The sequence below is a fragment of the Tiliqua scincoides genome, chromosome 7 (genome assembly GCF_035046505.1).
Source record: "Tiliqua scincoides isolate rTilSci1 chromosome 7, rTilSci1.hap2, whole genome shotgun sequence".
In the NCBI taxonomy this organism is placed as follows: Eukaryota; Metazoa; Chordata; class Lepidosauria; order Squamata; family Scincidae; genus Tiliqua; species Tiliqua scincoides.
The window spans coordinates 12,601,330-12,626,564 of record NC_089827.1 but is presented as its reverse complement, the minus strand read 5'-3'; the positions used below and the strand labels follow the sequence as shown (position 1 = coordinate 12,626,564).

Below are 25,235 nucleotides of genomic sequence, written 5' to 3'. Positions count from 1 at the left end.
GGCCATAACTTTTGATAAAATACAGGTATTTCAACGCTGTTTGTTCCATTGCATTCTGCTTTAAATTACACAGTGAATGAAATTCAAAAATTCATGAAATTTTTCAAAAATTCCAAGTTTTCACAATTTTGGCCAGTAATAGTGTCACCCTGCCCCTGAGTGCATCGCTTGGTGTGACCTGCACCCCCCAACAATGTCACTGGGGTAGAGCAGTGCTTGTAAGTTTTAGTGAAAAATAAGAGTCTGGTTTTTTCGCATATTGGTAGTGGTGTAAGGGGGAACAAAAAAAAACTAGGTGCACAAAGAACACATCCTAATAACTGGGCTACTAAAAGTACATTTGTTGAGGTTCTAGTTTATTTGAAAGACAGGCTCTGTGATGCGAAAGCATTTACCCATAAGCTCAAATGAATGACTGGTTGGACTGATTCATGAATAGAAGTGGAGGAAAACAATCCCCCCTGGTGGATTTCAGTGTTCTTTGCGAGCCACAGTTTGACCATCCTTGCTATACATAGTTCTAGCACAAGCAATAGCTTTCCCCCTTGAACACATAACAGTGCATGTTCTGGAAAAACATGTCAGGTACCATCACCTAGCCTCTCATCTGTGTCAAGTGTACTGATTTATAAGTGAAAGATATATAAGGTTTGTTCACCTGAGTTTATATATTTAAATATTGACATTTTCATATAAATGCCACCTGCTGTCTGTCACCTTGTGAAACTGTTAAGGCCTAGATTTTGTATCCTGTTGTGTTTTCAGTATGTTAAGACGGGGTCATTATTCCCAATGCTCTTGGCTTTGCTAGCTCCTACTTGTGTAACATATAGCCATTCCCATATAGCTTTAAGGAAGCAGAATCCATGATGCAACGTGACTGCCAAGATGTGACAACATCTAAGTCCCAAGATTAATTTGGACAACTGCCGTGGATGAATTTGGATGACTGAGAAAGCAATGAAACTTTAGGAATATGTATGAGACAAGGCTAATTGCCACAGATGGGCTGCAATTTGAAAGACTCGGATTTGAGTTGTGAAAACATGTTTTTTGTGACTTGTAAGAACTCAAGTGACGTGTCAAAAACCTGGGCGCTGACTCAGGATTTGGGGGTTTTACTCTAAAAAATTAAAGACTTGAACAGAATGAAGCCAAGGATTGCTTTTTTGTGTGCTTGCTTGTTTTGATTTTTGTCACTAACTCGACTTGACTCCCTTTTTGAAAAGCCTCATAGCACACAAGCACACACAAAAGCAATCCTTGTCTCATACTTATTCCTAAAGATTGAAAAGACTCATACTTGAGTCAAAATGACTTGAAAAATGGCTCTGGATAAGTTGTGACAGCCACTGACTCATGGGCAACTTGAATCAAGGGACAGAGAGACTCAAGACTTAGCACTGTGGTTCTGGCGCATCCCTGTTAATTTCTGCTGGACCAATAGGTTGTCTGTGAAACTCTGTGGTTTGGTGCTAGAACAGCAGAAACAATGAAATTCCTATTTAAAAGAGTCCCAAAGTGCACTCAGAGTTTTGGTTGACTATCTTATGCTAGAGTTTTATTAATGCAATTCTGTGCATTTCTCCTCAGAAGTAAGTATTGAATTCAATGGTGCTTACTTAGGGTATGTGCATATGGGATTGCAGCCTAAACCCCATTAATCACGTTAACGTTAGGTCAGCTTGGATGATATTGGCTTATCAAATTGCATGAAGGGCACACACCACCCCTCCAGTGTAGTCTTACTGTTGCATTATTGATGTGGGTAGCATGAGTGAACTACTACCCCTCACTGCCCATGAACTGCATGGTTCAGGCATTCAATTCTATGCCATGGAATTGCCATGCAATTATTAATTCCAATGCCATGCACTTATGCAGCAGCAGGTATCACATTCATGCACATTCCTCTTCATGTGATTTATTGGACTGGTTTGATGATATCATTCAAACTGGTCCGGTGACGTAGGATGCAGTCCATGTTGATGGTACCACTACAAGAGCAGGTGGTAGTTAAAACCTCAGCATTCATATGAAGTGTCAATCCTTTGTGCCTGAAATCAACACAATTTAAAATTGGCTTTGATTGCCCTGGGATCAAAGCCAAAAGCAAAGTGCTTTTGCTGGCAAAAAATATGTTCTGTTAGATTCATACCCTTGTTTCTGAATCATAGTTTCTGCAGAGCGGTTGATGAATGCTGGAATGGATGACTAAGCCAGCACTTTGGTTTTGAAAATGTATCCTGCTATATTCCCAGGCTTCAATTTAAAAAAAAAAAAATTGTGTGCAGCAAAAAATGCAAGGCATGTTTAATTTCCAAGGTGACACTGTAGGAAAAATATGTTACTTTAGCTAGCAAAAGAAAATATGATGTTGAAAGAGAAGCATACATTGCTGTGGGAATTTATATTCTGTTGTGCCTGACACCTGGACAAAATACCTAAATGCAAAATCTGTCTAATGGAGCATTTCACTTCCATCAGTACATTGCAAGGTTAATGGTCCCTTGAAGCTTGCATGAATCTGTTTTTTTGATCCTTGGAATTCCAGTCCCACTTTAGAAGATAATGGAAATAATGCTAGAATGTTTTGTTTGGATAGTGAAAAGGCATTGTCAAATTGACATTAGTACTTGAGTACAGCAGGCTATGTTTTACATCATTTTATTAATATATTTTCTTTTGGCAATTTCTCACTTCCCTTGACACCAAACCATTTTTCATGTGGACAGCCTGGGAACTGGAGATCTACACTGGTTGTTGGACTTTTGACCTAGACTCACAAAATGGCTAGGGAAGAGGATAAATACTTAAGTTTAAGCCACTGGTTCTCTTCTTCTGCTGTTACTTGACTCTTAGGCTTGTTCTCATGCTCTTTTGCTTGGGAGCCAACATCTGTGATTAGCAGGAGAAAAAACTCATGTTCCCAAGCCCTGAGTGCATCAATTGATAACAAAGGATGGTGAAGCAGAGAGGCAAACACATTTCAAATGAATCTGCCCTGTTCCCTGGCTATGTGTGTCTCTCCTCCAGAATTGGCTATAGGGTGAAGGTTGGATTAGACCCCAGAGCCATCTAGACTGGCATTCTGTTTCCAGTATTGGCCAGCCTCTGGGTAGCTTAGATGTGGAGCTAAATTCATTCTCTGTTCCTGCTTCTGGTATTTGGAGGTATACTGCCTTTGAAATTAGAGGTTCTGTTTAGCTACCAAGTAAGGTCTGTTGATAGACAAACCTTTCATGTTTGTTCCTATTGTTATGCAGGATTGACAGAGACCACTGAAACCAACATAACCTTAAGGCTTGTATTGTGAGGAATGGAACCTGACCCAAATAACAACACCCTTGTTCCAAATTCCCTGATTGAGTGAGGACCTGAGGCAGGCACTAGGCAGGCAGGAGGCAGCAGGACTTGAGGCAAAGGCTGGCTGGTTGCTCCCTGGCTCTCAGTGGCTCTCCCAGGGGCTCCTTGCTGCAGCTCTCTCTCCTCAGTTCCTCCTTTGTCTTGGTCTCCTCAGCTCTCAGGTTTCAGCTCCGCTTTGCAGCTCCTTCTCTCCCAGCTCGCCTGGTGATCTTTCTTCCTCTGCAGAGCTTGCTCTCCAAGGCTCCTCACAGCAGCTCTTCCCTGGTGGTCTATCCAGCTCTGTGCTTGTGCAACCCCTTTTATAGGCCTCTGCACACAGCGGCCTCTACCTTCCCTCTGCTGGTACTGCAGCCTCCTCTCCTGCAGCAGTTTTCCATCTGGTCTTCCTCAGACAAACTCAAGTTTTACACATAACACTATGAAAAATAAGGGTCCTATTAGATATGCCATTGCACTCAAGTGTGTAACAAAATCCTGGTGGTTAATTATGTTAAAGGAAATGAGTTTCCGGAGGGGGTGATTTTGAGTGAAAGTGGATTGGAGAGAATGGGAGATGCTTCACTCTTTCCCAACTCACCACTTCTTTATTGCAGTTTGTCACCTCCAAGTTGCTTCCTTCCCCCCTTTCCTCATCCATATTTTTTTTAAACTAGGCTCATATCAAGGAAAAAAACTGGATCTAAAGGCGAAAACTCTGAATCGAGTCAAATCAAATGGGGTCGGTAGGAGAATGATAGTTAGAAAATGTAGGGCTCCGTTTTGAAAGGGGCAGTTGTATAGCAAGTATAGGTTATTTTGGTATCTGCTATTGTGGGAAGTATAACTTTCATGATAGGTCAGCACAAATATTCTGCTTCCAACCTTAGCCAATGAGATTACTAACGACTAGTGCATGCTACAAATGGCTATCCCTTGTTTGATCCCAGCATGTTTACTGGAATCCTAGAGGTTTACAGGGCAGCCCTCATCATCCACGGGGGTTCCATTCCTGGAACTACCGCAGATACTAGAATCCATGAATGTTGAAATATGCAGATTTTCGGGGCCCTCAAGCCCTCCGAACTCAACCAGGGCTCTGCTCTGATTGGGTTTGGAGGCCCTCAGAAGGGCCTCAGGACCCAACTGGGGTACAACCCAGAGTAGCTCACTCTGCGGGTTCAGAACCCGTAGATACCAAGGACCACCTGTACTTCATTTGAACATGGCATATTTGTTACCGGTCCACTGACAGACCTTGAATTTGGCTATTTCTTTAAATAAATAAAAAAAATCATCCATGCAAGTTGCTGTCCGGATTCTATGGCCATACATTCCATATATTAATTGTTTATGTAGCATGAAGAAGTTTTCTTAAAATTGCTGTAAATCAAGTTTGCTTATGACTCCAAATTCTAGTTCTGATAGTAAATAATTTCTCTCTATCACACACAGTTCATAATTTTATAGAAGACTCCTATCACATTCACTTTTCAGTCATTTTGTTCAATGCTAAAAGAGTACATTATAACTGATTTATTATATGGAAGAGTGGAACAAGAAATGTGAAATTAAGTTATTTGCTTTTTCATTAGGGGGACAAGTAGATCTGTTACATTTTATGTTCACAATGGGTTTTTTTTCCTCCAGTTAAGGGTAATCCTGTGCATATTATTTCAGAAGGATGATCAGTTGTTCTGAAGGTTATGATGCCCTGAACAGGAGAATGAAATTATGCATATTGAAGAGTGATTATTAGAAATGCTGCCCACGTGGCTTTTTTAGTTCTTTTCCTTTACAGCTCTGACAAGATGCACATTTAGTTTACTTTTAAGCAGCTGAGTCACTAGAGTTGGTGTCACCCAGTGTGGGGCAGGGGGAGGGCAGTAATGGAATAGGCTTAATGGGGATGTGGAAGGGACAAAATTGGACAAGGGAAGGTGGCAACGGCTGGAAAAGTCTCCGGAGCCCAGGTCTACCAGGCTTCCTGATGCAAAGGCCAGGTCTACTCACTCAGTAGACCTGGTCTCCTGGTTGGCCTGGCCAGCAAGGTGCGGGCTCCCCTCCTTTGGTGTCACTCGGTGCAGTCCTCCCCCCCTTAGTGATGCCATTGTTTTTAAATATGTCAAGCTGACTGTGCCTTAAGCACAGTATTGCTGTGCCAAAGATGGAAGTTCACCTTCAGGTTTGTGTAAGACAAACAATGCCAGGATTGGTGATTCAACCCTGAGATTAGGGGTCAATGTTTTATTGTAATATGTTGCAAAACCTGTTCTAACATACACACTAGATGGTATTATTTCTGCTAAAGTTTGTTGGTGCTGAGTAAGCGCTTTGAGCAAACAGTGCTGAATCTTCTCTGAATAGCAACTGCTTTGGACTGTCCAGGTAAAGGCAATTGTCACAGCATGCCGATTAACAATATCTTAATTCACTAGATATTATTCAAAATTATACTGTGCTTAATTCATATTCCGTGACCAAAGCCTGAATTTGTAACAAACAAATTACTATCTTATTGCCTAGTTTTAACTCTAACTGGTTTGTAGCATAAAGTAAACATAACCCAAAAAAGGCCAGCCAAACAATTGTCCTTTTGCTATTGAGTATGATGAAGAGTTGAGTCACTTCAAGTATTAAACTTGGAACAAAGAGGAAGAAAAGATATCGCTTTTTAAAATTCTACTATAGGATTTCTTCTTGTTCAATGTGGTGCAATATCTTTTGTATTTCAAAATTCTGTTTTGTGTGAGTGTAATGATTTGATCACTTCTGCAGAATATAAAAAGGAAAAACTAAATAGCATTGTTTATTACACACCAGTTGTAGTTTTGCATCCTGTTACATATATCCAAGTGCCACAGCCATCTAGCGTGAGCCAGAAATATCACTTAGATAAAGATCTAAGTTGATGGTGCCTAAATCTCATAAGATTTTGTGAGATCCAAGATGGTAGCACCCAGGGGAACAGGTAGGGGGCCCATAGGGAAATTCCACAGCACCCCTGTGAGTGTGAGTTTAGCACTGGGACCCACTTTTTAAAACACTCTGTTGATACCCACCAAGGTTTGCAAGACATAAAAAAATTCTAGAAAGAAATTTTATATATATATAAATATAAATATAAATATATATATATAAAACACACGCACAAAATATTTGAATTTTTTAATAAATAAACATCTATTTCTCTTAATGAGGCAACTCTAAGGAACTTTAATGAATGCTCCCCTTCCTTTCCCATTTCTCCCCAGAAAAATAAAAAAAAACCATATTATCTTCTGGGTTTTTTTTGAATTCTTTATTGGGGGCATCAAAAGGCTCTGTACCCAGATTTCTGAGGGGAGTGGCTGCCCAGCGCCACTCTGCAAAGACTGGGTTTGAAGAACAGAGACTGCAGTACAGAATGGTAAGTCTTTACCACCACCATGTTGCACCCAAGATTGTTTTTGCAGGTGCACCACGAGCCACAGTTTGGGGACTGCTGGTCTAGGTGACCCCAGATTAAGGCTAAATGGCTATACATCGGAGGTAGCAGACTGGTCTGCACATCCTGGTAAATTGATTGGCCTATGAGTTAAAGTGTAATAATTAGCTAAAACTAAAATAACTAATCTCATTTGTACAACTGGAATTAATATCACAGGCCAACACGCATTTTGCTTCCTTAAACATTACACCAATTCCTGGATATATTTGGGGTGCCGATTCCAAAAATGGCATCCGTTTTGCCCTATCACGTCTAGTTTTGGAGACATGGCATAGCCTCATTAGTGAATGGTTCAAGCAGCTTCCTCATGAGGAAGCCTACACCTTCCTCATGAGTATAGGAAGGCTATACTGTATCTCCAAAACAAGACGTGATAGGATGCCATTTTTGGAATCGGCACCCCAAATTCATATCAAACCACCATAAAGTTTGGGAAAAACCTTTCTGACCCTTAGTTTTGAAGGCCTGTGTATTCTACTGCCTTCCTCCCCTCCACCACTGGCCATTTGCAGGGATGTATAAAGCCACATTTTGCTTCTGATGCATGTACGAAGCTTGCAAAAAAGACTTCATCATGATAAAAATGGCAGTCCTGTCTTCAAAATGATGGTATCGATCGGTTGTCAGGTTTGAGCAGAGGCATAATTCACTGCCCCAGCACACATCATGTCATGTGACGTCACTTCCAGGTTCTCCCCAGAGGAAGAGTGCTGGCTGCAGCGGCTTCATGCTCCCCATTCCTTCTCCTCTGGAGGCTTCCCTTGAAGGGAGAAGGGAAAGAAGAAGGAAAAGAGACGCAAAGGGGGTGTGAAGCCACCAGCTCCCTCTCTATAACTAGGGCAGAGCCTGAGGAACTTTCATGTTTCCCTCTTGGCGTAGTATCTGGGGCAGATGCCCCTCAGTCTTCACCCGAGTTGCACCTCTGGGTTTGAGAGTCTTGCTCATAAGTGAGACATCCATTGTTTTTGCAGTATCACAAAGTCAAGACACTGCAAATGACCCAGCCACCATGCAAATGCCTCCAGATCCAGTTCGGTTTATTAGTGTTAGTATAGTTAGTGTCTGAGTAACAGAATCTTTGTATGGGGGGGGTGAGTAAACTTCCTCCTCAGCAAGTTAAAGCACAGCCATCAAATTAACTGCGCAGTAACATGATTAAAGTAGTCCCCATTTGCAGAGCCATAACTAGGGCATCGCCCCAGGTGCTATGCCAAGGGTGGGCACATGACTGCTCCACAGTCTCTACCTTAGTTATGGAGGGGGTGCAGCACTCCTTTCTCCTGTGGAGGCTCCCCTTGAAGGGGGCACAAAGCAGCTGCAGTGAGCACCCCACCTCAGGAGAGAACCCAGAAGTGACATCAGGTGACACAATGTCAAGTGACTGCCCAGGGGCCAGCGCAGTCTGTAACGACTCTGCCCATTTGCAGTGGGCGGGGAATATTAGAAACTTGTCCTTTTCTCTCTTACTTCCTATTTCTGGTTGCATACTGGAGCCAGCGGGGTGAAGGTGGTGGCGAAGTCAGCAATGAGAGTAGCACATAGGGCTAAAGAGGACAGAGCTCTACGGTAGTCTGCATTTGGTGGGAGAGGTATCTGTGGCAGAGAAGTAGTAATGGTGGCCGTGTGAGCTGTAGGTAAGCTGGTAAGAAATGGGAGAAAGGAAATAAAGAAATTTGGGAGATGTATTGGAATCCGGATCTGGTCAAAGCAGGGCATATGGGCCTTGCATCATTTGCCTTATTTTAAAATGTGACTCTCTCTCAGAAACTTTGGCAACATCTGTTTAAGTGGTTCCCAAACTTTTCAGCACTGGGACCCACTTTTTAAAATGACATTCTGTCTGGATCCACCTAGCTTTATGAGTCACAAAAAAACCCCTAGTTTCATGTTTCACTGAGGCTCAAGCCTCAGTTTTTATCCTTTGCATTATGTTGGAGGCCCCCTGCCTTCTGGAGCATCTGTTGAACTCCACGTTTATCGGCTTGGGGCCATTCTGGTGGCCTTGCATTTCCTTGCCTTCGATAGGAGCTGACGCACGTGTGCCTACTCATGAGTAAAGGCATACATGTGGCTCAGTTTCACTTTCCATAGGGCTCAATACATTTTCCTTGTCAGCTATCAGTTTGTCAGTTTCATGACCCACCTACAATCATGTCGCGACCCACAGTTTAGGAAACACTGATATATTTTGTCTTTAGCAGGGATGGCCTACCAAACTCTATTCATCAGACTATGTTCCAGATTAGGGAGCCCATGCATTCAGGCATACCATGCAATCCTATGCATGTTTACTCAGAAGTAAGCCCGACTGTGTTCAGTGGGGCTTTACACCCAGGAACATGTCCTTAGGATTGCAGCCACAGTCAAAGCGTTATGAATGAACCATCTAAAAAGTTGTATCATTCCAATGCGGGCTGTATCTCTGCATTTTACAATCTGAGAACTTGTTCCTTTTCCCTTATGAGCGAAGCTGTTGGCAAAATTTTCTTTCATATCATGATGTACCTTTTTTAAGGTCATCAGATAAAATCGCTTTGCTCTTGGATTATATTCCACCCATGGGGCACAAGTTGACAATTGCTGGCCATTGTTCACATGCCGACGTTCTAGATGTTCTCAAGCATAGGTTTCTTGTTGGTTGATTAGAAAGGAATTCTGAATAACTAGTAAAAGACTCAGGATTCTCCACCTCCACGTCCCTGGGGTAAATGTTATCTGCATCAATACATACATTGCAAACCAGAAGAATTTTAGCAGTAAGTTATTTATTATTGTGGCAGATGCACTGACCAGAAAGGACTTGCTGCTGTTTTTGAAATGCACCAAGGGATTGTGCTGTCCTCTGTTGTTGAGCCTGTACAAGGTTTCTTGTTTTTTTTTTAATCAGCAGGGAGGGGAATATATGTGGGGCTCTTTGTCTTCTGCAATTTGTGACAAAAGAATTCCCATTCGAATCGTGGTGCTCTATTCAGGTTCCCTCTGAGCCTGTGGTGAACAGCAGTCAGTCTTTGCAGTGTTCTGACGTCACCCAGTGTATGCATAAGCTATGCTATTGTCTTACTGAGAGCAAGGGCTGTGGATTGCAGTATCTGGTGTCTGCTTACCTATTTCTGCCTGGCTGCTTCAGCAGAAGAGACGCTGGCCTTTCCTTGTCTATTGGATTTTAAATTAACCATTCCTGTTTTGTTTTTTTTTTAAACAATTTTTTTTGGTTCCTTCTGCAAAAGGAGGCAGGGTTTGCTTTGAGGACTGCAGGAAAAGGCAAAACTGCAGAGTGAAGCTTGGGAGAGGAGAAAAAAATCTGGCGGCTGGAAAGCTGTGGGGACCGCATTGTCTGGCTTCATGACCCTTGCTGTGTAGCCACCTCATCCCTTCTCTCACACTCTCCCTCTGTCTCTCTTTCTTTTCCTCCTCCCCCCCTTTTGAAATACAAGCATCTGGAGCCAGCCATGTTTGGCACTGAGTCGTCATGTAAGTAAACCATGCATCTCTCCTGCCTTTTCTGGGTTGGGGCAGGACTGGCTCTATGGCTTTGGTCCACATCCAGTAATTCTATCTGCTGTGCTGCAGGATTTGGAACCAAACATCTATGTGATTCTAGCTTGTTTATTTGGGGGATGGTGGCGGATGCTAAGGGTGGCATCGATCATCTCTCCTTTTGCACATCTTTATCACTGGCAACAAGACAGCGCAAGACTGTCAGTGATGCTGAAATTGGGCTGCTTGGAGATGCAAAGGAAAATCTGGGGCTTGTGTGTGTGTGTGTGTGTGTGTGTGTGTGTGTGTGTGTGACACGCACACACAAACATGTTGTTGCTGATACAGTAATGTATCATTAGCCAAATGATAATGAGGGTTTTGAAGGATTGGCAGAATGCTACAGGATTATATCTTCGGGAGCGTGAACATATTTGATTTAACAATGGAGGGTCAGTTAGATACTCTGCAGTAATAGGTTCTTTTTTATTATGTCTTTGATACAAATTTTGTATCCAAAGCTGGACTTGTTGGTATGATGGGGGTGGGGTACTGAGAACAAACATCCAGGACGCAGGGACAACGTGACATTTCCGAATGTAACATTGGGGCTTTGTTTGCATATGGAAACTTATAAGCTGTGTCTGGTGCAAAGAAAGGCAGTGGGGAAGCATTCTCTGGAAACAAGGTACGGTAGATATGTTTCTGTTGAAGACTCATCAGCACCCTACCAAAAGTGAGAGGAGGTTATGAATGGGACTTCATCCTTAATAAGATTATAATTGACACTTGTGCGGTTACACTGGCACCAGCGGGAATCACTGTTACCCATGGAGCTCATAACTAAAATGAAAACAAACTGCTATGCTAATTTATTAGCTATTTTGTGAACTGCTCGGCTAATTTCTATCTTTGTTGATTTATTTGTGACATAGAGAGCAATTTATTTTCCATAGTGGTTAGTCTAACTGCAGAGATTGTCATTAAAACTGAAAATAGAAACGTGCGAGGCTTGCAACTCTTAACCTTTAAGAACTTAATGTTTCAAAGGGTAAATTCATTCTTTTAATTGACTGTAGCATCTCCCCGCTCTTTCTAACGCAGTGCCTGTTCAAGGTCAAGGTAGAATAAAATAAAATGGTGGTTTTGTGTATTGCTAAATTTTTCTTTCCTACTTATTTTCATCGGAGGCCTTGTCTTTTAACACTGGTTGCTTTTTTTTCATATGTTTAGTAGATGAAATTGAAAATAGGATGCTGTGAAATGGCACCTGCCAATTGTCTTTAATTTGTAAGAGTCTATACGAAGAAGTAACAAGAAAAAGATAAGGAATCTTCACCATTGTTTCATCACTTTTCCATAATATACAAATAATGTCAAATAGCTTTTCATATTGATAGTTCTCTACAGAGAGGGCTTTCTTATTGTCTGCTGAACAGGATTCTTTCGTAGACTCACAAATACGCTGTCTAACTGGCTGCCCTTCTGACAACAGCTGGGCAAGTTTTTGTTTCCATGACACTCAGATTAATGCATTTTCTGCTCTTAAAAAAGAGTGTGTGGTTTTGATGAGAGCCAACCTAGCAACTGCTTATTTATTACATAAATGGATGGGACTTGTTTTTATTCACAGTGAACAACCCAAAGAATTAAGGCTGAGAATTATTGGGGGGGGGGGGGGAAGAGAATTTAGTAACCTTAATAGGGGCTTCATACAGCCCCACCCCTTTCTAGACAGGTTAACTGCTCTTGCAAGCTAACAATCTTCGAGCCAATCAGAGGAAGTGTAGTAAGGGCTGTTCATTTTTTTTGTCTGTCCTTTGTCTTAAGGTAGCTTCAAATGTGCACTTGCCATGCTGTGTAGGCGCAGTGTATGCGGTTTCTGCCATTCAAGGTGCTCTTTGCCCTGTGTACAAACCCATGCCTAGAGCGCCCATTTCTAGTAAGAACTTTTAAGAACAATACCACGAGAATGCACAGGGAAAGCAACCTCAGATCTCTTCCTTTCTTTTGCATGCTTCTGTGTGTAGCACAGGACAGATAGTGTTCTGAGAAATGGCAAAAGATGAGTCATGCAATTCTGTGATGGTTCACTGAACACACACTCTGAGTTCCCCAAAACAGTGCTTCTCAAACTTTTTCAACTTGGGCCTCTCCTGTGAGTTTCCTTTGCCTTTTCCTGCCCTTCCACAACACTAGCAGTCTGTACCCAAGATGATCATAGGGCCATGTCCATCACTGCTTGCATGCAGTCTCTTGCTGTCAGATGTGATTATCTAGGGTAGTAATTTGCAACCTTTACCATCTCATAGCACACTGAGAAGGTGCTAAAATTATCAAGGCACACCATTAGTAATTTGACAATTGACAAGGCACACTATGTTACCCAGTGGTCCTATTAATAAATGACGCCCCCCTCTCAAAACTCCCACAGCACACCTGCAAACCATTTGCATCACACCAGTGTTGAAAATCACTGACCTATGGACTGGAAAACATATCCAGCACTGGTGTTAGAAGAGGAATATCTGATTCTCTAGAAACCAGCCATGAGGAACTTTCATCAGCTGCCCCTATTCTTCATAAAACAGGTGGTATAGGGGAGATACAGTCATCCCTCCAAATTGAATGAAGGTCTATACCAAGGGTGTCAGACATAAGGCCCGGGGGCCGGATGCGGCCCCCGGAAGCTTGTTATCTGACCCTCAGTCTCTCGGCTGCTAAGGTGTTACAGCTGAAAAGGCGGCCCACATGAAAATTGCGCTTTCCTGAATCTTGAAATATGATCAAGATTTGCGTACTTTCTCTTCTGTCATTTGCGGTTAATGAGTTTCTATATGAGAACAGGGTCTGATTTCTGGCCATTAGCTGCTTAATGATGTCACTTTCTGCTTAATGACATCACTTCCTGCCCTCCGCTGGAGCCCTGAATGCTAACTTTGGTCCTCTGTATGAAACAAGTTTGACACCCCTGGTCTATACCATGAGGCATTCAGTTAACCTGTCTCAGAACAAAATACCTTCCTGTAACTTCATGCCTCCTTTAGGTGCCCAGCATCCTTTGCCCACCACAGAGTTTGAGAACCAATTCTCTAAACCAGTGGTTCTAAAACTTTTTAGAGACCCTAGATAAGCAATTTTCAACCTCTTCCATCTCACAGCACAATGACAAGGCACTAAAATTTTCTGGGCACACCATCAGTTGTTGACAATTGACAAGGCACACTGTACTGCCAGCATGAGGCTCACATTCCCAAAGGCCCTACTAATAAATGACCCTCCCCCCCAAACTCCCATGGCACACCTGCAGACCACTTAGGGCACACCAACGTACCCTGGCGCAATGGTTGGATACCCTGCCCTAGAGGCTGCTGCCTGATTTAGAAATGCCAAGGTCAGTGCTCCCCCCAGTGGCAGTTTAACCCTTGATGCATGTAGCCTCATGTGCCATGTCAGTTTTGCAAACCTCCAAAAATTGGGTCATGATCTACTGGTGGGTCCTGGACCCACAGTTTGGGAACTGCTGCTCTGCATTCCCATCAGTTAATTACATAGCAGAAATTAACAGTATTAATAGACAATGAAAAATATTTCAAAGGTGTTTTTTTCCCCAGAACTTAGTTGAGAATACATTTTTAAGTGGTGTTTCTTTTTCATTTTCCGAGTATTGCAAGAAGAATCGGGCCTTTAAATGTTCCTGTTTTGCCAGACTTAGTATCATGATAAGATTCACTACAGGTTTATAGATAACCATAATAAAAGTAAAGTTTGTTTAGCTGCCCTTAAAAAATGAAGCACGCTTGAGGCTTGGTTTTAGACAACCTGAGAATCCAGCCAGACTTCTGACTTGGGAGTTTTAGGCAGAGACCATACTCTAGAACAGTGTTTCTCAAACTGTGGGTCGGGACCCACTACATGGGTCACGAGCCAATTTCAGATGGTCCCCATTCATTTCAATATTTTATTTTTAATATATTAGACTTGATGCTACCATGGTATGTGACTGCATTTGGGGAAATGTGACAGGTCTGTACTTTTAATAGGCTGCTATGTATATGCTTTTAACAGTGATAGTTGATGGGACTTACTCCTGGGTAAGTGTGGGTAGGACTGCAGCCTAGGATTCTTAAAAGTCTTCTTGCTTGATGATGTCACTAGCAGTCATTACATCACTTCCAGTTAGTCCTGACAGATAAAATTGGGTCTTGGTGGTAAAAGTTTGAGAACCATTGCTCTAGAATCTTCTGTAATTCTGCAGGGCTAGGGTGGGGACAGGTAGTAGTGTTTAGCATTTACTTTCAATGTGTACACCTTGTCAAATCAAGACTTATTTTTTTGTTGAATGTTTCCCAAAATTCCTGTTCTTGGAAAGGCAATATAAACAAAATATTACCTTCTTCTTAGTTATTGAATGAATTGCCCAAATGAAATGATTTTGCTTGGTTTACCCCAACCAGAATTGTCATGGGGAGGAGGGGGAAAAAGAAGCAGGAGATACTCTTGTCACCAAAGACAGAGTACGGACATGAAGTTTACGGTTGGAGTCTGCAAATTGCTTGTAAGAAGAACCTTCCTGATAGCAATTATCAGTGAACCCCTTGCTGTAGAGTAGTGTTTCTCAAACTATGGGTTGAGCCCCACTAGGTGGGTCAAGAACCAATTTCAGGTGGGTCCCCATTCATTTCAATATTTTCTTTTTAATATATTATACTTGATGCTGCCATGGTATGTGACTGCATTTGGGGAAATGTGACACACCTGCACTTTCAACAGGGTACTATGCATATGCTTTTAACAATGATAGTGAATGGGACTTATTTTTGGATATGTTTAGGTAGGATTGCAGCCTAGGATTGTTAAAAATTTCCTGCTTGATGAAGTCACTTCCAGTCATGACATCACTTTCAGTGGGTCCTGACAGATTCTCATTCTAAAAAGTGGGTCCTGGTGCTAAACGTTTGAGAACCACTGCGAGTGTTCATAGTGTTTCATATACATTAACTTGTAACCTTTACAACAGCCTGTACTATTATATTACTTTTGGAGATGGATAGATTTGAGGCTGAAGGGGCAGGCTTACCTATGGCCACCTAGTGAGTACATGATAGAGACAGTATTTGAACTGGGAACTCCCTGGCAAGAAGTGAAGGCTCAACCAACGTTTGGACACTGGTGATTTAAAAGAGGTGAACACGAACTGTGACCGTAATATTCCACCTAACTGGTTATCTAGTTTCGGTTTCTGGGCTCTGTTGATTTTTTTACTAGAACTATGAGGTGCACTAACCAGAGCCAGATGCAGAAATGTCACTTGGGGGGGGGAAGAACCTGTTTCTGTTTATACCCCATGGAGCAGACACTGGAATGATTTGCATTTGTAAGTGCAAATCTACATTTCAGCAACTAGTGATCAGAAATTTGAACCACAAAATTCCAAAGGTGGCCAGTGTAGTTGTGCAAATACCCTGTCGAAAGCAAACTGTTAATGGTCCTATTTTATAAGTGTGGAATACCGAAGTTGAGAGACAGAGAAGCAAATAGCACAGAGTTCTTTTTTCTTTGTAGTTTCTCTTGAATTGTTAAACTTTTGAGTGTTGGATATCCTTGTTTATCTAAAGCAGGGGTGTCCAAAGATTTTGGCAAGAAGGCCCACATAGTCTCTCTGACACTGTGTCAGGGGGCAGGGGGGGAAAAAGAATTAATTTACATTTCAAATTTGAATAAATTTACATACGTTTACATAAATGAATATATTAAAGATGAACTTATATGAATGAATGAAGGTCTTGCAACAGCTCAAGGCCTATAAAAGGCCTTGCACAAAGCAAGGCTGGCCTTTCCTTTGCTGCTGCTACTGCATCACAGATGTGAAACAGCAAGCAGTGGAGGGAGCCCTCATTCCACAGCTCACCAAGAGCTCAAACAGTTGCCCTCACACTGAGAGCAGTTGCATCGGGCCAGTGTGGGCTCCAACAAATCACCGGAGGTCCAGAGGCTAATTGGAGACTGGGAGCTCCCTGAGGGCCGCATTGAGAGGCCCTGAGGGCCACAAGTGGCCCCAGGGCCGGGGTTTGGGCACCCCTGGTCTAGAGCAAATCATTCAGAGATTTAGCAGGAGATCCCAGTCTACTTTCTCCCCCCCCCCCACTGTAAGCTAGTGTTATCTACCATTTGTCACTTTAGCAATAAATCCTAGAGCAGGGATGGCCAAACTTGCCAAACATAACAGTAAGAGCCACATATGATAACTTCAGATGTTTGAGAGCACCAATATTAGGAAACATTTAAATTCTGAAATATATTTAGTAAATATTAAATTTATGTTTTAATCCAGTGGACCCTCGGTTTACACCCAGTAAATTATGATAAAGTTTGAAAATTTCTTTGTTAACTTTTATATTAATTGTGATGCAAAAAGGAGTTCAGCCGACATGTTTCTGAGAGCTGCACATATATGTCAGAGAGCCGCATGAGGCTTGTGAGAAGTGGTTTGGCCTCACCTGCCCTAGAAGAATACCCATGCCTATCTTATTCTAGGCATGTTAAAAAGGGCATTTTTGAACATTGGCATAGCTGAGGTGGGCCGGGGGGGTACATTGCCCCCTCCCTGATGTAGTAGTGGTTTTCCGCTGTCTCCACTGAGCCGGGGGGAGGGGGGTGACTGCACATGCCTATCTTATTCTAGCCAACTGAAGGGGAAAGTCTACTCTCACAAAGCTTTGACTTAATAGTATCCTGTCAGGATAAAGAAATACATATTCTAAAATTCCTAAGCATGTTTGCTCAGAAGTAGGTTCCACTGTACTCAATGGGGCTTACTCGCAGCCTAAAAAGCCTAATCTTTTGGAAATAATAAGAAAATGATTTTGTTCTAGGACTTCTATTGGTTTGGTTTACAGGTACAATTTGAGAGTGTGTAGCCCCTTTGAAATACTGAATAAGCCAAGCATACTTCAGCAAATGGGCTGGAGAAAGCCAAAAAAAAGGGGGAGGACGTTTTTGAACATTAGCATAGCTGAGGTGGGCCTGGGGGGTACATTGCCCCCTCCGTGGTAGAGTGGTGGTTTTCCACTATCTCCACTGAGCAGGGCTAACTGCACATGCTCACTGTGGAATAGGCCCTTCTTTTCACCCTCATCTTTGTACATTTCCAAATAGAGCTGTTTTCTGAGGCAAAGACTGCATATGCTGGGGAGGGGGTGACAGCGCAAGCCTGCGGGGTGCCACGCTGCTCCATGATGTCACCCAGCCCTGGGTGACACGGGGGTTGGCAACGGCAACTGCATTTTGTGAACAAGTTTACTGCTGTTTGGTTTCCATCTTTGGATGAATTCAGGGCCATAATTCAACAGGAAATTATCTTGTATCGTCCCCATTGAAATGAGTGAGATTTTTCAGAAGAGCATCTCTGTATATTAACGATGGATAATTTATTAGATATTAATCTGGAAAAAATGGTGGTTTTTCTACAGCAAGGCCAGCCTAGACTTCTTGAATTTGACAGTGTTTCCTGGCAATCCAACACCATTGTCCTAGGAAACATGAACTACACTCCCTTAAGGTCAGATTTATTATGAGAACTGGGGAGACAAAAGAGTGGTGCATCCATAGCTGATAGGAGTTTAACGGTTGCAGCAAAATAAAGGAATCTTCCATGGTGGCTCTGTTGTTTTGCTCTCCTTTGTTCATCTCTGACATCCATTCTCCCATTTTCTACAGCCTAGCAATCTTCGGCTGTCCTATTTACTTCACCGTAAGCTCCAATTACATATCCTAGCATTTTCCTCTTCTTCCCAGATGGTCCCCTCATTGCAAATTGGGAACAATCCTCTATTGGCAATCTGTACTGCAAGTGACTGGCATAAGCCCAACGCCATAGACTCTTGCACAATATGATCTGTGCCATATATTGCTTCAGACTAAATTAGTATCTGAGTTTAAAAGAGTGGAACTGCCGAATCGGGAGGGGGGGGAATAAGAACAATCGCTGAGTGATGTTTTGTTTTAGTCTGGCTGGCACTTAACACTGGTAGCCATTCAGCTGGGGTGGTAGCAGTAAGCTTGAATACCAGCTGTGCTGTGCCATGTGCGATTGTGCTATTTTCAGCCCCTGTGGAAATGAGGCATTTCCATTTAATTTGCATCTTTCTTTCTCTTAAAAAAATCTTCCAACAAGAAAAGAAATGAGCATAGCCATTTCATTTATGCCCATAACATTCATTTGTATACCATGATCCCTTTCATTCCTTAGTGTCATGTTTTGATTTTTGGGGATTTAAAACTTATATCACCCCCTGATATTACTGATATTTTACCCCCTTAAGGGGGTAGCAACCTTATCTCCCAAACTGGGGCATCACAGCCTCCCAGTTTGGGAACCGCTGGGTTAAGTCTTAACCCAGAGGTTTCTCTTTTGTGAAGAGAAGGATTAGAAAGACAAAATGGATCTTTCTGTGGCTCCAGAAGGAAGAGAATTGTTTCATGTTAATGCATGACAGAGCCAAAGATTTGGGTACATAAAGGGATCACAGTGTGAAGCCTACTTTAAATAATTTTATATAGCAGCAAAATTCTCCTCATGGTGTTCTACAGTTCTCTGCATGGTAAATGCCATCTCATCTGCATCAGATGATGACTTTCTCCACCCTTTCTGCAGTTTTGCCCTCCTTTTAAATCTATAATGGCGTGGAGAAAATTGTTTAATCCAGTGTTTTTCAAACTGTGGGTTGGGACCCACTAGGTGGGTCATGAGCCAATTTCAGGTGTGTCTCCATTCATTTCAATGTGTATTTTTAATACATTAGACTTGAGACTACTGTGGTATGTGACTGCATTTGGGGCAGTGTTACTACTCTGTACTTTATCAGGTTACTATGTATATTCTTTTAACATTGATAGTCAATGGGGCCTACTCCCAGGTAAGTGTGGATCGGATTGCAGCCTTTGGAATGTTTGGGGAATCTTTTTAAAACAAATCAGCAACTGCTTGGGAGGGTTAGAAAGGTTCTTCTTAATTTTAAACATTTTTTTTAAAACTTATTGTAAACTTTTAATTTAATTTTATTTTGTCATATTGGGGTATTTTCCTGCTTGATGATGTCACTTCTGGCCATAACATCACTTTCAGGTTAATGATATCATTTTGGGTGGGTCCCAACAGATTGTCATTCTAATAAGTGGGCCCTAGTGCTAAATGGTTTGAGAACCACTGGTCTAATCCAGGGGTCTCCAAATCTTTTGGCCAGAGAGCCGCATCAAATATCTGGCATGGTGTTGAGGGCTGGGAAAAAAAATTTAAATATAACATTTAAATAAATAAATTAGAGATGGAACTTAGATTAGTGAATGAATGAATGAATGAATGAATGAATGAATGAATGAATGGGCTCATTCATTCAACCTCTCTGGCCCTCAGAACACCCTCCAGACACAACCAGAGGACAGCTCTGGTCATGGTCAGTTGAGTGGGCCAGAGGACAAAAGCCTGTCTGCGGGCTGGATAGAGGTTTGCTGTGGCCCCCGGGCTGGGGTTTGGAGACCCTGGTCTGATCCAATCCACAGAGTGAGTCTGCCCATGTAATGACATCTCTAAAATCAGATTGTTTTGTCCTGTACTGAACATCTAGAAATGAGGCTAGAAATGTTTCTGGAAACTTATTTTGTGTGTGTGTGTGTGTGTGTGTGTGTGTGTGTGTGTGTTTGAACTTTCACATGATATATCTCACCACAAGTTTAATATTTGACTTTCCCAATTGATTTGTTTTGCAAATCCTATTTCTTCTTGTTTGCTTAGTTTCAGCTTGCATCAGCTCTGTAACAAAACACATGGTATTTTAGTAAATACCACTTTCATGCCCACTGCACTGTGCGGTGAGGAAAAAAGACAGATTTGGTTTAGTAAGATAAGCACTTCTATAAATATGCCTGAAAAAAAAAAATCAGCATTTGCTCTTGATCTTACAGCAAAGTTGGTAGCGCCATTAGAGATTCAGAGGTTGAAGTGACTTGATGGAGCACTGGCATTCCTTAGCAACATCACGGGCTCTTGACTCGCTTCTTTTTAATCTTGTTCTTTCCTGGTTGTAGTTCATGGTTTTATAAAGATACACAGTTACCTGTAAATGTTCCATGAATAATCAGCCAGTGAGTGTGGCTGGGGAAAAAAAACCCTCTACAATTCCTGAATCATGCAGAAAGGGATTCTCATCTCAGGCAACAAATCTGAGACATTAACTTCTGGGTCAGATTGTGTTCAGGCCCCCTCAGAGGGTGAGATGGTGCATTTTGATCTCTGATGCATTTTGTCCTGTAGCAAAGTGCCCAAGCACACAATCCTCAGTCTGCAATTTAAAGCAGGGCTCTCCAAACCCTGGCCTGCAGGCTTTATCCAGGGTTTGGAAAAAGCCTTCCTATCCCTGTGATTTGAGCTCATCCCTGTACCCAGATCAGCTTGAAAGAAATGTGGCAGAACTGCTTGGGATGGGAGTGCTTTTTGGCACACAGAGGTTACCAGTTTGGAGAGCTCTAATTTAAAGTGATGCAGTCCAGGAGGGATTTTTCTACTGAAGGAGATGGTCCTCTCTTTTTACTGGTATATCTTTTCTTTCCCAGTATGTCCATGATGCAGTGCTGAGCACTGGGATAACACCACTTTGGGATCTTTTTATTGGCATGTTTCTGATCTCGGAAGCTAAGCAGGGTCAGGCCTGGTTAGTACTTGGATGGGAGACCGCCTGGAAATACTGGGTGCTGTAGGCTTCTACCATAGTCTTTCGAGACTGAAGGTTGCCAACCAACCAACCATGTTGGCATCCTGCACTAAAATGTTTCCACGCATTTATTTACAAGTATGCAAGTTTACAAGTATAATTTAAGTGCTTTTTGGATTTTTGAGAGTGGGATCATAGGATGAGATTGGGAGGACAGCTGTGAATCAGGCTGCCCTTTTTACTGGGTGCAAAAAGAAATAGCTCCGTTGCATTAGACAGTGGTTCTCACACATTTAGCATCGGGACCCACTTTTTAGAATGAAAAACTGTCAGGACCCACCAGAAGTGATGTCATGACTGGAGGTGACATCATCAAGCAGGAACATTTTTAACAATCCTAGGCTGCAATCTTACTCACACATACTCAGGAGTAAGTCCCATTTACTATTATAGTTAAAAGAATATATATAGTAGCTAGTTAAAACTACAGGTCTGTAACATTTCCCCAAATGTAGTCACATACCGTGGTAGCATGAAGTCTAATATATTAAAAATAAAATATTGAAATGAATGGGGACCCACCTGAAATTGGCTCATGACCCACCTAGTGGGTCCTGACCCACTGCATTAGGATATTAAAAATGCTGGGAAGGCGCAAAATGTTAGAAGTGATTTAAAATAGGCTCATACTGAAATTGGTTGACTGTCCCAGTCCACCTTGGTTGGCAGGCATTAGGAGATTCTATCCACACTCATGTGTTGCTATTTCTGTCTGGCATTGCCCGTATGAGCTATCCATGTGCTTCCAGGAAAAAAAACAATGTGTTGTGTTGTGTTCATCAGATTTTTATTCATAGTAGTTTATTTTAAGAGAAAATTACAGAATGTATAGAGTTGCAAATTTCAGTAACAAGAGAGATATTAGTCATTTTTAGGCATTCAGAATATGTGGATACCTAATAGGGCCCCTGCATGTGCAGTGTATCTAGGGAGGGCTTTCCACATGTGATTGGGAAACCTGAAAAGGCAGAGTTTCCAACTGCATGGATGGAGCACTCCAAACATACATGCATGTTTGTGCATGTGTAGGACTTGCTGCATGGGTAACAGTCTATCCTCCATATCTACCTTACCCAGGCTTCGCGCAGTGGAGAGGACACTCCATTCCAGAACACTATTCAGAGTGCGATACCATAGTCTTCTGAGACTGAAGGATGCCGTTAGGACTCCTTGGAGAGGTTTGGATGAACATCCGCTAACCTGGAATGGTGGTGGTGCAACTTCCTCCCCCAGTCTGTACATGTCCAAAATCCACAAACTCCTATATGTGGATAGTCCTAGATACAAAGAGCTGTTGCTAACCCCCTATCATTCCTGGAGAAGCACCAAAATGGCTATGTTGTAACTGCATCTAGGAGCCTCTGGTCTGACCTTGAAGGTCTCTAGAAGGAGAACTTGTGTCATAATTCAAAAGTGATTAGTGTTTAAATAGAATGTAATGCATTAAGGTGCAATCCAAAGAGGGAGCTGGATCGGCACAAGTCCCTTGTGCTAACCCGGAATGTTGCAAACGTACCAGGAGGGTCTCGCATGGGAGCTGAAACTCACTGGTCTTAATATACAAATCGAGATCAAATCCAGTTCATTTAAAGACAGAAGCCATATTCAGCTGGCACATCCATGTAAAATTAATATGTGAAGGGGGGAGGGACATGATTGCATCCGCTATCCTTCATATATTTCTCAGAACTTCTGCCCAAAGCCTAAATGTGTAGCTCGTATATAGGATCCATACCCTGTAATTTTGTGGTGGTGTAGCGGATGCCCCAGTCTGTGCCCAAGCAGATACTAGCAATGTCAGGGTTGCAGCACCTTGGAGAGTTCCGAGTAAGCCGCTTGCTCAGACAAGGGCCAAAAGAGATCTTAAATCGGAGGTCCTCAAGCTACTCAGGAGTTTGAGAACCAAGGTAAGCATGTGCAAGGGAAGGTCTAAGCATGTGCAGCTACCAGGGATGGGAGGGTTTTTTATTTAACTTACCAGGAACTGGTGCTATCGTTTTGTTATGAAACCAGAAGTACCTTTTTCTATTTTTAAGCATTTGGAGGAATGGGGAGCCCTGTGGGCGGCTCCCTGGACCCCCCAGGACGATGGCACTGGCTTCTGGTAAGTTAAAAAGAAAAACCTCATTTCCCCAGCAGCAGCACAATCTTGGGGGTTGTGTTGCTGCCTTCCACTGCCCCTTAAAGGAATAGGACTTCCCTGGCTGGGGCATCACGACCTTCCCATTTTGGGAAGTCCTGTCTTATATAATTCCAGTACAGGATTACCCCCTCCTAGGTTCCACCTATACTTCTGGAGAGCATAGAGGTCTTAAAATGGCAGCGTCTTCTTGGTAGTTGCTTCCAGGCTCTGGAACTCTCAACCCTCCAGAAGTACAAAATTTCTGGCCGTCTTTCTTCCTGTCTTCAGGAGCCTGTCAGTTCCAGCCAGGTTGACCACTCAAAGGTTGTCTTGAACTTGGTTATTTTATCTTGTTGAGAGCTGTTCCTGTAGGACATTTGGTGATATCTTTTTAACGGCTTCTTTACCATCTTTTTATGTGTCTTTTTACTGTCTTTTTATTTATCTTTTTGTTAGCTTCATTACAATTTGGATGTTTTGCTTTTTGCATATCTTCTGTCTTTGTTATTGTTGGTTACACAGGCCTACAATTTTTTTTAGTTGCCAAGAATGTTTGAATTTAGGATATTTTTGGGGTGCTGAATCAAAAAATGGCATTGGTTTTGCCCAGTTTGCTCTAGTTTTGGGGGTCCAGCAGAACCACTCATACCATGGCTTCCTTACTGTGAAGCTGCTTGAATCGGCTATGCTGTACCCCCAAAACTAGGGTCATTCAGGCAAAACCAATGCTATTTTCAGATTCAGCACCCCAAGTACACGCGAGAATAGGTTTTACTTTTAAGACAGTAAAATGTGTGTAGGCCTGTGTTGTTTTACCTGTTTTGTTATGAGTTGTCTTTAGGCTGGGCACATGGGTGGGTAGGTAGATAGATAGAGAACACCTGCTCTCCCATGCCTTCTCCCCACCATGTCCATCTGTCTCTCTCAGAGGCGATATCCCATGTCTTGCAGGGAGAGAGCCTTGAGTGTAGAAGTTTATGTAGTCCAGTTTATTACACATCCATTCTTTGGGTGCCACATGGCAAACTCCTTTTTAAAACGGGGGAAGCCAAAAAATTGTGGGACTGTTTGGATCATATTCTGAATTGCCGTGATAGACATGTTGAGAAAAAGCATGGGCAGGAATATCAATTCCTCCTTCCACTCTGATGCCTCATATTCCCAGTGCATGATTCCCTCCTCCCCCAATTAGATGCTGATACTTTGGGATACAGTAGATATTTGGGCAGGAAGTCTGGTCTAGAGGGTAGAGCCTCCATTTGCCTGAAGATAACTTCCTCAGGTCGCCAGTTCAAGGCCACCGGCGCCGTGCAACCTTGAAGCAGCTGACAAGCTGAGCCGAGCTATTCCATCTGCTCTGAGTGTAGGAGAATGGAGGCCAGAATGTTACGACCAGATCAGAAAGAAACATCTGAATGTTGTGGTTTCTTGAAAGATAGAACCTTCTTTCAAATTGTAAAAATCCCTACGGGGATTTAATTAGCCTGCCTATGTAAACCGCCTTGAATAAAGTCCAAGGAGAAATATGAGGTGATTCATTGTTAGATGTCAGCAGAATAGACATGACTGTTTTAAACCAGAGCTCTTTTCTCTCTGCCTTGCTGTTCCTTGAAACATCTCTGGCAGAAATTACATTACGTTGCATGTTAATCGCATAACATGTACTAATTGTGTTAAGCATCATTTACGGAACAGCACTGCTTCAACTGCAATTGTGTGCGCTCATTGTCAGTTATGTTCTGATTCCACTTTTCCAAGAGTGCTATAATTTGAGACTCTCACTGATAGCGATGGTTCCATGCATGAACTGTGATTTTTTTTGGGGGGGAGGCATCTATAAAAGGGGCAAAACTGGGCACTGTCCATGTGCTTTCCTGTGAAATCAATGCATATTCCCTCTTAATGCAGGATTTTTCAACATTGTTTTGCAAGCATCACTTCTCTAAGTACCACCTTTTGCAGGTACCACTTTTGTAAAATACTACCATTGCCATCAGTGACGGCAGCAGTGCCCAAGGGTGGGTGACAGGCAGCA

At 42.4% G+C, this 25,235-nt stretch overlaps 1 protein-coding gene across 5 annotated transcripts in view; it reads left to right on the top strand.

Moving 5' to 3' along the window:
- The window catches only part of ST7 (suppression of tumorigenicity 7), a 107,364-nt gene that overhangs the window by 15,914 nt on the left and 66,215 nt on the right, over positions 1-25,235 (top strand). Inside the window, exon 2 of one of the 5 annotated variants that reach the window (XM_066633260.1) lies at positions 10,267-10,303. The exons of 3 other annotated variants lie outside the window; for them this stretch is intronic. In XM_066633260.1, coding sequence (XP_066489357.1) covers positions 10,282-10,303 — 22 coding nt within the window. In that variant the 5' untranslated portion in view covers positions 10,267-10,281. Of the gene's footprint in view, positions 1-10,072; positions 10,304-25,235 lie in introns of those variants that run through there. One more of the 5 variants, XM_066633259.1, reaches the window with a different exon arrangement.